The 13,893-nt window shown below is 36.3% G+C and overlaps 1 protein-coding gene across 1 annotated transcript; it reads left to right on the forward strand.

Annotated features, from left to right (window-relative positions):
* The first annotated feature begins 7,266 nt into the window (after positions 1–7,266).
* LOC120337304 (monocarboxylate transporter 9-like) lies at positions 7,267–13,644 on the forward strand. The gene is made up of 5 exons (XM_039405059.2): positions 7,267–9,918; positions 11,126–11,269; positions 11,565–12,233; positions 12,353–12,595; positions 13,010–13,644. Exons 1-5 carry the CDS (start codon positions 9,732–9,734, stop codon positions 13,219–13,221), a joined length of 1,455 nt encoding a protein of 484 aa, XP_039260993.2. The 5' UTR covers positions 7,267–9,731; the 3' UTR covers positions 13,222–13,644.
* The last annotated feature ends 249 nt before the right edge of the window (positions 13,645–13,893 follow it).

Raw genomic sequence — 13,893 nt, forward strand, 5'->3', positions numbered from 1 at the left:
CCGTACAGCAGTTACTGCGCTCCAGTACTTTACGTACCGATGTGGAGGCCATGAAACAAAGACTCCTAAGGAAAAACGCCCTGGTACCAATGACATTAAACATGTCGTTGCTGGTGCGTATACTACGACAGCACCCGAAATTTTGCGATTTGCAATGTCAAAAAAGTGTTTTTAATCGGTCGCGGATCATCAAAAAAAACTTATGGTGTTACAATCGTTTGTTTAAGCGGCGCACAAGTGACCAGTCGCGTCACCTGTCACCAAATTTTCGAATAGTAAATTGCTTTTCTAATAGTTGAATATTGGAATATATGCCCAGCCCCAACTCAGTAACCAGTAATTATTGACTCGATTAATGTTACGTGAATAAACTTTCTTTGTTTTATATAAATTCCAACGTAAATCGTAACTTGGTTGATAGGTAAGTTTCGCAAAAACGTTTGCGGCCCGCAGTGAATTTCTGGCTCGTTGCGGACTCATTCAAACGCTCCGCGGACTCGGGTTGGGAAACACTGCCCTAGGGATTAAATGAAACACAAAGTACATGAAAAAGGTGGCATTTTTGAAGAAAAATGAAAGTTGCAAACTGCAATATTTCTGCATTTCTCAAAATTCTTAAGCACATTGTTTAATTTGTCACATTTCCATCAGTGCAATGGAGTAATACAATATAAGTAGACATTATCAGAATAAGCTCCCAAGTCAATATGACAAATTTAAAGATCGACTCCAAACACAAAATTTTTATGTGTTTGTATATTAATATAAATATACAACTACCTAGTCACTAAAATTCAATATCAATCATAACTCAAGTGGTCCTATGCCGTGTAACGGTAGAATATGTGGCGGGAAACGTCAGTCATTTGGTTATTTACTGATCTATACATGAAATGATAAACGTAATATTTTTGCATTACTGGAATTAATTGAACATTCTCAACGATCCAGATTAACCGATCATGTGACCTCGTTAATTAGAGTTGATACTGTAAAATCTTTCCAGCCTGATATTATTAAGCTGGTGGCACAAAAAAGAAGCCAAACGTCAGGACATATGTTATGAAAAGCATTGAGTTTATTCTGTAGTAATTCGTAAATCTTAGGTCTATATATTTAGATTAAGTCTTTTTTATTGTATGTAATATTCTTTCCTTATCAAACATTTGTTCAAAAATGTTTTGGATAGTTGTACATAAAAATTTATGATTTTTTTGTAATAAATACAGTAAATTGCAATAATATTGAAATGCAAAAATTAACAAGTAAACGGCATTTGAAAACAAAGAGCAAATGATAAGAGATAACATAGAAGTGAGGATGGAGATCCGTGCATCATCAGAAAGCGAGCAACGAATTTTGTCGACTGAAAATAAACAATACGGAAATTAGCACCGAGCTCGGTACCACAAGAAGCAAACTACGGATGCAAACCAAGAATGCAAATTTTGTGGACGAAAACACTAGTTCGGAATAACTTTTTGTTCTGCTTAGAGGAAAACATGTAACTCGTGCAAAGGTAGAAATCATTTCCGAGTGGAGTGTATAAATGCACGCCATGTACTACAGATGGAGAAACCTGACCAAAACAAATAAACGCTTGAAGAAGACTACCAGCGTGATCAATATATAAAGAACGTTAACTGTTCAAGAATCTCTGTCTGATGGAAATCAACAATTGTGATGTCAGATTTCAAATTGATAGTGCTGCAGATGTCAACACAATATGCGAGAAATATGTACAGAAAGACCAAATTAGACCAACTACTGACAATCTTGTAATGTGAAATAAAACGAAAATGAAACCACTTGGTGAGGCAATTTTAAAAGTTCGAAATCCTCGAAATAATGAAGTCGCAGAGGTAAGTTTCACTCTTGCCGAGAATAATTTCAATTTTTCTTGGGCTTAATGACCATGCAAGAAATGGGATTAATTACAATAAACAGAGTCAAATTTATTGCAAATGATGACCTACCGCAAACTTGGGAATAGCAAAATTAAAAGTTGATTCTGATTTTCAACCTGGAGTTTTACCCTGTCTGTAGAAAAATCCCAATAGCTCTTCAAGATATAGTAAGGTCGGAAATAGATTACCTGGTCAAAAGGAAATCGCAATACCGGTGGATGAACCTACCGATTGGGTTAGTCAAATGGCTGTTACTGAGATACTTAACAAAATGCTTCGAATATGTATTGACCCTCAACCTTTAAGGTGCGAAGTTGAGATGAAAAGCGCGACTCATCTCATCGGCCCTGTCTGCTGCACAAGACAGTTCATTCTCTTTGCCCCTCCCCCACCTTCTTTTCTCTTTATTGCTCCGCGAAATTTTACACTTGATTATTTCTGGAAAACAAACTGCGCGTACGGCCGTATTGATATTATCGGTAAACGGCTTCTCGACGCGTGATCGTACCGACTTCAGGACGTCATTCCGATATCGTTACCGCCTTGACGTTTATATTTACAGTCTTGAGATTTCTAACAAATATCATTTCCAACATCGGGATTAGGAAAAGGGTTTAAATCTCTGGATCTCAACCCCAGTTGAAATAGCTAAAAAACACATAGTTATTAAAAATTCTCCCAATAAAAACAAAACCTGCCAATGCTTTAATGCAGGGGCGTGCAAACTGCGGCCCGCGAAGTAAAATTGTGCGGCCCGCGGGAAAGTGTCAATTTTGAATGGTGTGCCCGCGAAATGAGTTTTCAGTTTAGGTAATATGACACGTAAGATAAACTAATCTCCTTGCGTCGCGAAGCCTATACCAGTACCTGAATACCACTGTCATTCCAGCAAAACTATCTAGCATAATCCTGTTGGAGAATACACAGTGTTATAAGAGCGTGTTTCTGATAGAATCCATTTAAAGTCGGTGTGACGATGAATTTGAATAGTAGTTTTCTCTTTTTGCGTTTCAACTCCACATTTCTACAAGGACCCCCCTGACAATGTCGTAATATCAATAACAAAATTAAACGATTTTTGTGCTAGCAGCTACCTCTACATACGAAATTAAGTCGTTCCTCCTCTTCGTAAAAAGAAAATTCCGTAAGTAGGGACACATTTTACCTGTAAATGCCCTAATCCGTTCTAAGCCCCACACAACTCGGACATAATATTTGTATAAATTATAACAATGGTTAAAACCAGTAGCAAATACATGTTAGAATTAGATTACTGCATGATGAATGGAAAAGGTACACGTGAAAAGAGGAAAGAACAGAGAAATACCGAATACAAATTACGAACTCTCGTAATCAGAGACTCTATAGGTGCAGCCCGCGGCTCACCCTGTTACTTGTATCTGGCCCTTCCGTAATAAATGTTGCACACCCCTGCTTTAATGTACGCTAAAATTATACTGCGGGCCGCAAGAAATGTGTCCGCGGGCCGCGGGCTAGAGTTTGGACCTCCCTGATTTGAGGTATTAGTTTAGGTTGAAGCATAAACGATACCTAACTTGAGTATATATCAACAAATTATTGTTATGCGACGCAAATTCCACAGATTCAAGAACACACTGCAAGTAGATGTTCAACAATAAGCGCGCGAAAACTTTTAAAAGAGTGTAGTTGATCGTGCGTCAAGTGTATAAACATACTGTTAGCGTACAAATGGTTAAAGTATATAAAAATCCAAGGCAAACAAGCATTTTCATTCAATTCGTGCTCGCTGCAGCCTCCGTTTTTACAAAACATGAAATGTGCAACTGCACTAAAGTTGCCCTTTGAACTTTGGAGTAAATCCGGATGAATGATAAAAAAGTTCATTTTACATAAAAACCCTCATTTTCACAGATATTATAATCGTATACTGAGTAAATTTCCTACACAAAAATAAAAATATATGTTAACATTCTGATAAATATACAAGAGACCAATGCTCAAATATATGGACACTCAGAGCAATTCCCCAAAAATCATATGCGGTGACTTACCAGTACCTGTATAAACAAGAGAGCTATGCTCAAATATATGGACACGTAGAGTAACATAATTTTGATGACGTCATAGCGAAAAAAAAAGTAATAGCCTTCTGGAGAAAATTTTTATCTTTAACCACTAAAAATTTCAAAGCAATTGGTCCAGTATTCGAAGAGAAAAGCGACTTTTTAAAAACGTGTCAAAGAACAACAAGAACAAGAACAAGAACAACAACAACATAATATTGAAACGATCGTTATGTCCACTACGTGTCCAATAAACAAAGCACCACACCACAGCAATCAAACAGACAAAAACACGGTGGTCGCAAATTGGTTGACAAAGATATTATCGGCGTAGTGGAAATGCGCACTCCCCTATTCCCCCTCCTTTGAATGTAAAAACGCGAAACCTTCAAAGATGGTTAAAAGAAACACAACTCCAGAAACTCTACCCACCTGCCAAGTTTCATCTTTTTATCTCTTATATTTGTATGAATTTTCAAGCTTTTGACAGCTACGAGTTAGTTCAGTGTCACCGCGCTCTGTTACGGTACAAAAACTTCTCTATCTTTAAAAACATTGGGCTTCTGATTGCATTTCTGACCGTCATATATTTAAAGAACACGGTTATTCCGAACAACAATCGTGAAATTATCAACAAAGCACCACAACACAGCAATCAAACAGAAAAAAACACGGTGGTCGCAAATTGGTTAGCACCACATCACAGCAATAAAACAGACAAAAACACGATGGTCGCTAATTGGTTGACAAAGATATTATCGACGTATTGGAAATGAGCACACCCCTATTCCCCCTCCTACCTGTAATGCCAGACGCTTCTTCTTTGCAAAACCAACTTATTCGATTTATCACAGTATTATAACAGCAGATACCACAGTCTACAGATATATTCACACCAAGCGAAGCAGTACAGTACCGGTACGGTTTACCGTACCTCTAGAATCTAGATAGACCACAGTCTACAAATATATTCACACCAAGCGAAGCAGTGAAGTACGGTTTACGGTACCGTACCTCTAGTTTACAGTCTACAAATATATTCACACCAAGCGAAGCAGTACAATACGGTCTACAGGTCTACCGTACCGGTACCGGTACCTTAGCATCACCGCCATTCACCGGTACCGTACCTGTTGCTGTAGGCCTGCTATTCGATTGTGGAACGGTTATTTTCTGGCATATTAAACTCAATTCAATTTGCTCTTATCAAAATTAACAAATACGGTAGGCTAGATTTCCTAGAAAACCTACACTACTGCAGTAGTAAGATCGCGTAAGGAACAAGTCAATTTTACTGTAGTACGGTAACTTAGCAGAGCCGTAGCTGCAGGCTCAAAACAGTGTTCCCAAGAGTAAATTTTGAAACAGCGAAATTTTGAATGAATAATCAGATTTCATAGAATTCATAGAAAATTTGGAAATAAATAAAAGTAATAGCCTTATGGAGGAAAATTTTATCTTCAACCACTGAAAATTTCAAAGCAATTGGTCCAGTATTCGAAGAGAAAAGCGATTTTTTTAAAATGATGGAGACAAATGATAACAAGAGAGCAATGCTCAAATATATGGACACGAAAAGCAATTTCCCGAAAATCATTTGAGGTAACTTAATAGTACGTGTATCAAAAACGTAACAAAACAGCAAAAATGAGAACAAGTATCACAATTGTACGGACATTCTCATTACAGCTAAAGAAAAATACACAATAATAGAATCAACCCGCAGACACACTACAAGTAAATAAATTCGGTAAGCTATGGTAAAATTGCCAAACTTACGACAAAATAGACTATTCTTATTTACAGTGATAACTCTATTGCAGTATTACCGGTACGGTATTAGGTAGGGTATGTTTTTAAGTCTGACATTCTATGGTACCGGTACGGTACCTGGGTACCGGCACCGCAATCATGAAAAAGCTTTCAATACTGTCCCCATAAAAAATTTTCAATTCCAACTTTCGCTAAGGCGGTACGGTAACGTCCCCACAGAAAAGAAAACCAACATTATTGCAATACTGTACGGTACCGGTACAGTACCGGTACCGTAGTAAGACAGCGTAAGGAAAAATCGTAGCAAAGTACCGTAAGGACTTCGTTACGAACCATCGACGTTCGATGGCACGTGATCAAAAAGAAGAGGAGTGTCGGCTATGCGTCCGCAGAACGTTCGGTGACGTCATAGCAAACAAAAACAAATCTCACAGAGCTAACAGAAATATTTGAAATAAATAAAAGTAATAGCCTTCTGGAGAAAAATTTCATCTTTAACCAGTAAAAATTTCGAAGCAATCGGTCCAGTAATGAAAGAGAAAAGCGTATTTTTAGATTTTCCACTAGATGTCCAAAAAGTGTCAAAGAACAACAACAACAAGACCAACATAATATTGAAACGATCGTTATGTCCACTTCGTGTCCAACAATAAGAGAGCTATGCTCAAATATATGGACACGTAGCGCCACCCAGTGGGAATAATTTTGATGGCGTCATAGCGAAAAAAAAGTAATAGCCTCCTGGAGAAAAATTTTATCTTCAACCACTGAAAATTTCAAAGCAATTGGTCCAGTATCCGAAGAGAAAAGCGATTTTCGTCAAAACATGTCAAAGAACAAGGACACTAAGAACAACAACAACATAATATTGAAACGATCGCTATGTCCACTACGTGTCCAATAACAACAAAATATTCTAACGACCTTTACATCCATTTCGTGTCCAAAAATATTGAAACGATCGTTATGTCCATTTCGTGTCCAACAAGTCAGTCAGTAGAGACAGAACAACTTTGATATATGAAATTTGGTGAAAATGAATGCTTGGTATAATATGATTACAGACCAGAAAGTGGTTTCATCCGTCACTTTGTATTTTACTTGTCAGGAACTTTTCGTTGACGAAATCAAAGATGGCGTCATCGATCATTTCACAATAGAGATCAGTGACATAATTTCAAAGACAATGAGGTCGTATCAAGGATTGACACGGTCGAAGCAATACAGATTAATCCCGGTTTGTTTTGATTATCTGTAACAAGTATTTTGGCGATAAGATATCACTTTGTATTTTATTTGTCAGGAACTTTTCGTTGACGAAATCAAAGATGGCGTCATCGATCAGTCAGTCGAGCATTTCACAATAGAGATCAGTGACATAATTTCAAAGACAATGAGGTCGTATCAAGAATTGACACGGTCGAAGCAATACAGATTAATCCCGGTTTGTTTTGATTATCTGTAACAAGTATTTTGGTGATAAGATAAGTGGTAGCCTGCAAAATGTAAAGTCAGTGCTGAAAGTCAATGCAGCCAGTGCAAAATTGTTAGTCAGTGGTGGAACTTGCAAATTTGAAGATAGGTCTGTGCTATATGATTTGAGTGCTTGTTCAGCAATTAGAGGGCAGTACGGGTAACATGATAGTTGGTATTAAGCTACGAGGCGTAGCTTGGCGGTTGCACTCGAGCACACTTACTGTATGTTATGTTGGCCAGATCATATTTGCAAATTATCGCTGGACAATTAAAACTAACTGAAAATATACGTCTGAGTATTTTAACACAAATATTACCACATGGAACAAAAGTTAAATCTGTAAAAAATTTTCCCATTTCCGTTTACTTCATGATTCGTTACAAAACACATATATATAGACGTAACCGGAGAGTAGCTTGAGGGGGCCACAACACTAGTCACAAAATTTATTTTATTTGCATGCTTTTCTCCTTATAGGGTAATACGGAGTAAACAATTACTCCGCGTACAATTACATAATCAAATTAAATGGAACATAGGAAAATACAAATTTTTGTGGTGATTTCTTCAAGAATGCGCCCACAGAGCCGAGCTTATTAGCAGCGGTGGATTTTTAATGTATATATGCGTGTGTGCAGTTATCCGCATATTCATTACTCCTTCGTTTTTCTTTATGATCTTATTACCGACCAGTTGATCGCGAGCTATTTTGAAGATTTTAGTCGATTCGGGTCGAAAGAAGGTTGGCCACCTCTGCTATATATGTACGAACAGTTTAGTATTCCGAGGTAGGTAAAATGTCAAAGTGAAATTTCACAGAAATCGAGAATTCTCCGCAAAATTTGCGTATCTTTGAAGACATAAATAGTAATTTTGATCACCCTAGTTGATAATTGATATATCTGAATATACATGAATATATATATATATATAATATGTATTTGAGATCGTATGTTATATTTCATAGCGGCATGTAAAAAGGGTTTGCTGACCAATATTACACAAAATGTGAAAATTGAATTGTTCGTGCAACATTGGGTGATTGCCATGCCCATAAGGTATTTGTAAAATCAAATGAGAATTTACATTTTACACAGATTTTGAATCGACGTAATTATGCATTTTAGCATAATTTCACCCGTATTTTTGTTAAACGGTGTATTGCCGTTTTAATCTATATTTCCCGTACATATTCCAAATACCAAAGATAAAAAGCGACGTGACCACGCATCCCACGAAAACTATCCGCTATTTAACTTCAAAATGTATTCTACGGAATCTTGCTGAAATGTTTACACCTCTACACAGATATGTTGCGAAATGAACTGAATATCACAGTTCAAACAGCTGTCGAAGATTGTAGGCCTGTTTGTTTTGCCAAATTCCTGCGTCGTCATCAAGCCTACGACGTTGTCGGTAGAAATAACTCTTCTGTAAGTGACAGATATCTTCAATAATAGATATAGAACAGAACAAGCTTAGTTGTATATTACTAACAGGATTAGAAAATCATTACCCGAATGTAAATCATTGTTATATTGCCATAACAGGAGCGATTTAACTTCGGTAAGCGCGCGGAAATCGATATCGACGATGTTATATGGTCTTTGACTAAGTGTAGTCTTTTGTGGAATTAAAACGTCAATTACTAGCAGATGGGCAGAGAGTTAATATATAACTGATACGAGTACTGAGCTTAAGGAGAGCATATAGAAGATATATGGCAGCATGAGCTGTACCGAATTTCGGTCGGTTTAGTAGAATGTGCTCTAAATTACGTATCTAAATGACTACAAACGGTTTCCCGGTTGAAGGTTGTTAAATAAGCGTTCATTATGCCTATATTGTTTTTGTGGTTTTCCACGTCGGTGGTTTTCAACAAATTTTGAGAATACACATTGACTCGCTTTTTGTGTATGGTTGCTTTGCCGACATAGGAATGGTAGTATAAATTACATAGCAGCAGTTAAACATTGCTGCGTTGTAAGGTACCAAATCGGATAAAGTTATCGACAATATTGCGAAAGTGATGTGGTTACGAAAACTTTAGTAAGCTTTTAAAGCATCAATTGAATTTCGATTCCCAACTTTAATGTCGGTTATTTTGATTGCGGGGAAGTTGAAAATCCAATACATCTTCGTGTGCAACCTCCACTCCCATTATCAGCAAAATTGCTAAAATTTGACCCCCAAATACCTTCGATATATATATTTTCTAGAGAGTTTGGTATTTTTAGACACTAAGTGTAATTGAAGCCGATAGAAGGCTATAACTTTAATTTTTTATTTTTAATTTACTCGGAGTCGAAAAATGCCAACTTGAAAAGAAAAATGGTCTTTGAAGCAAAGTTGAGTCTGAACTGAGAATTCTTCTTTTTACGGGACTTAGGTTGAGAGTCGTGTCTTCCAAAATAATTTGCACAAAACTGCTAAGCAAAATTAGTTGATCTATATTCGAATCTTCATTCTTTATCGGATTAAATGTAATTAGTTTCAGATTTTTGGCATTATTGCTTTTATAAAATTTGAATGACTGAGACAAATTCTCAGTGGAGATGGGTCGTCTTAGTTGCATGCTTTATATCAACTGTAGGAAACTCAGTGTTTTTCTACGCATTCGGCACATTTGTTCTGTATTGGATTGACGCTTTTTCTGCAACAACGGCTTCTGTAGCAGCCGTCGCTAGTTCTGGATCAGCAATAGCGGCAATGGCATGTGAGGATGGATTATTTCTGTTTTGATTGATTTTTTAGTATTCCTGTAGTGTGTGCCAGGTTAGGGTTAGACCATAATGGACCTTTCCCCGACCTTTGACCCCCGAAAAATTCTTCCTATACTTTACCATTGCAAAATTTTTGGGGATATTTTAATAGTGCTTTTGCGAATTGGCGCCTGCAAAATGGGGTATGTGTTTCAAACCATCATTTTGATTCATCGCTTACAGTAATCTGTTTTTTAAAACTACCGGTAAAGAATTTTAGCCTAGTCTACCACAGCTATTTCTACACTAAATTTTTATTACTGCAATTAACTTAAAACCCCTAGAAAGACAGAGTGATCATTGGATTATCTGATTTATATTTAAGTTTCCGAAACACAACTGAAAACTAACAAATAGAGTTCAAAAACGCGAAACATTGTTACGTCACTTTTTGTATCTTGCTGATTGGCCAATGTCACGAAGTAAACAAGGAAGTCGATGCTCGGGGAAAGGTCCATTTTATTCCGATTTTCCTCATTTTGGTTCTATTACGAATTCGGGAACTGTCTGTGTTAGCCAAGTGAATATACCCCTTGTCCATAGTTTTGATTACCGTTACACAACTTGATGTAAACCAGGCAAACAAAATTAGTTACCTCCATATTGGTGCACACACTTCTAGAGCGCCGATTTTTTTTACTACGGAGTAGGTACTCTAAAGAAGTAGACTTGTTCATGCCATAATGCATGACTGACTCATTAGCATTATCATGAATAATTATATATATCAAACGTCTTGGCATATTCTCGGCCCCTTTGTCATTAAACTGCATTATAACGTACATCTGGAGTAGGCTAATAGCTCTCTTTGCCGCGTTAAATTTGTAGATGGATTACTAAATTCATTGGCTTAACAATTGATCTTCAGTGAATCCCTGGTTTCATTTTCCATAAACAACCATGTACATGGAATGCCGAAATGGTCGAACAAGCTGTTTCCCGACTCACGCTGGTAGCGAAAAAAATCAAGTTTACATCTTTCCAATCTAAATAACAAGACTATAACGTTTTAGCTCCCAATTTAAATAATAATGACTTATCATTTTTAATCCTGGAGAGCCAGATAGGCTACAAATAACGTTCTGTAATTTGATTCCTACGAAAGTCTTTGTTCGAATTTTGGGAATTGGGGTTGGTGCTATACCGTGTGTTGATTTTCAGGTCCTTTCGGTTGCTTTATTGTTGATAAATGGGGATACAGATGGACTCATGTTCTCGGGGGAATCATGATGATGATGTCATTTGCAGCTTCTTCCTTAGCCCAAACATTATCTCAACTGTTTTTTACGTACAGTGCCTTAGGAGGTAAGGTTCTAACAATATTATTCCTTTCATATTTCAATGTACAAATAACAAGAGATTAGGGCTCAAATATATGGACACGAAGATTAAAACGAACGAAGTAGTATCAAATATTTTACAGTAAAGGTAGTTTGACCACCAGATCACTGAGATGTGATGACGGAATCAATGCACAATTTTAATAACTTGATCACACAAATCTTCGAAGTGAAAAACGAATCTCATAGAACCTTCAGATATTTTACAGATGCCCTAGTCTCGTAGGTAATAAGAAACAACAGAAACATTCTTTTTTCAGGTTTGGGATGTTGCTTCTGCATGGTTTCATACGTAAATGCTGTGAGTGAGCATTTTCATGATCAAAGACCACTTGCTTTTGCATTGGTAACGAGTGCCTATGGACTTGGAAGCTTTATATTCCCCCTGTATTTTGAAATGCTCATCGCAGAATACAATTGGAGGGGGGCCATGTTAATCACTTCAGGTTTCTTTGGTAACATGATTGCATGTGGCTTATTACTCTATCCTGTTAGAGCGTCACCTCCCTTTCCAATTCTCCGGTGTTGGAAGCTGAAAAGCAAAAATTCAAATACACAAAGAAAAAGTCTGGCACCCCTAATTTCGGAACATGGAACGGACTGTTATGAAGCCAAAATAACGTCGTCGGAAGACAACATTTCTTTTGGCGGAAATGTACAACCAAATGAAAAACTTGTCATAACTTCGAAGGACGAAAACGATAATTTTAATTTTGACAAGGCAAGTTCAGAAAAATTATCTGATGACGAATGTTATGAACTCGGCAAAAACGAATTAACATTTTTTCAAATTGCAAAGATATTATTCAGCGGCTGTACATTTTATATAGTCATTGCACATAATACTATTTTATACATGGGATATTTCATTGTACTCGGCTTGACAACAGCAAGAGCATCTTACGATTTAAACTTCACTGAGGAACAAGGTGAGGAGAGATTACATTTTAAATTGTCTTGTAATTTTGCAATTAAATAAGACACATTTAACAACGTAGTGAACTTATCGTACTGATTGTATAATAACGTCGATACTTGTATTTTTCAGCTGCACAGGTAGTTTCAACGTTTGGCATCAATGCAATATTTCGGATATTGCTAGGTCTTCTATCAAAATGGAAGTTCGTAAAATCGTATTATGTGTATTTTTTATGCTTCACAATTGCTGGAGTCCTAACGTTACTTTCTGTGTTTGCCAAATCGTTCGCTATGCAAATTGCTTACGGTGTCTGTTGTGGTGCTCTCTTTGCCGCCATAACACATTATCAAGTGCTTGTACATGAAATTTATGGTAAGTATCAAACATTTAAATTGCCCTTCAGAAAATAATTTATAATAATTTGAATGACTTATACTACTTTACTAGAGCAAGATACGATTTTTATAGATAAGCAATTGCTTTGTCTTTGTAGGACAGGACTGATTTGAATTTCAAATTTTATTGTAGTTTTCGTCATTTCATTTTAACAATATAATAACAATTCCACTTTTCATAATTTTGACAGCAATCACAACAAATATATTTGAATTTTGTATTCAGTTGATTCACCCGTTTTCGCAAAACCATTTCGATTATACGTGCTTGGTATGTTTGTGGGTTAACATGTTCGTGTTTTTTTTATTACGCCATTTCCTTATGCCGAAACAGTAATCTGCAACACATTTTTAAATTTATTGTTCTCATTTTACCATTCATTTCACACAGGTGCCAAATTCTTCAATGTTGCATTCGGTTTTCTTGAATTGATGCATGGGGTCGGTATTGTAACCGGACCAATAATTGGAGGAATTCTCATCGATGTGACAGGATCCAGTGTCTGGACTTTTATATTTGCCGGATCAACAATACTCTTGGCTACATTTCTTTTGCCCATTGGTTTTGCTTTAACTGGACAAATTAAAAAATTGAATTTTTAAATAAGCTTTATGTCTTTCACTCCAAATATATACTCAATTCTCATTTGATTGACAACCATTCTACACGATGGAATTGTTGCTTTTTATAAGGTAATTTTGTTTATCTTTTTAATTTTTTAGTCACATGGTTTGCCATCTGACTTCTGAATGTAAAGACTCTCCAATATCTGCCATTCCATCTGATTTCAACTGGAACATTTCGATAAATATATTCCTTTTATTTACTTTTTTATTTCAAACATTGTTCACTGCTAAATATAATAAAATGCACTTAATAAAATGTGTTTAAATATAGAAAACTTAGGATTTTATGCTTTAAATATCTTGTTAAATATACAAATGCTTGAAATTATCTTATGGCAATTTATGGCTATCTTAATCAGTGATGGGATTTAAAATGTTAAGGAAGGGTCTTTTTTTATTGAACTCACTAGCAACCGATTCCCTCATTTCAGAATACATCAATTCTTTTGATGTGGAGGAATCGTCCTTCAAAAACTTGAGTTATATATATGTATTGAGGAGCATATCGAAAAACAATGCGCCGATTTTTATTACTATATTTTTAATGTATGAAAGAACTCTGAAGTGTGGCTGGTTCTTTAAAGTTGATGACCACCGGTTCCTCCTTCTGACTTACTCCAAAGCAGTGTTTCTCATACTTTTTTCCAG

The sequence above is a fragment of the Styela clava genome, chromosome 10 (genome assembly GCF_964204865.1).
Source record: "Styela clava chromosome 10, kaStyClav1.hap1.2, whole genome shotgun sequence".
NCBI lineage: Eukaryota > Metazoa > Chordata > Ascidiacea > Stolidobranchia > Styelidae > Styela > Styela clava.

Bases quoted from the DNA above. Each gene is read 5' to 3' on its own strand.
- LOC120337304 (XM_039405059.2), top strand. From the start codon at position 9,732: ATGACTGAGACAAATTCTCAGTGGAGATGGGTCGTCTTAGTTGCATGC. The intron at 12,234-12,352 runs GTGAGGAGAGAT...TGTATTTTTCAG, and splicing joins AAACTTCACTGAGGAACAAG to CTGCACAGGTAGTTTCAACG. The intron at 12,596-13,009 runs GTAAGTATCAAA...CATTTCACACAG, and splicing joins GCTTGTACATGAAATTTATG to GTGCCAAATTCTTCAATGTT.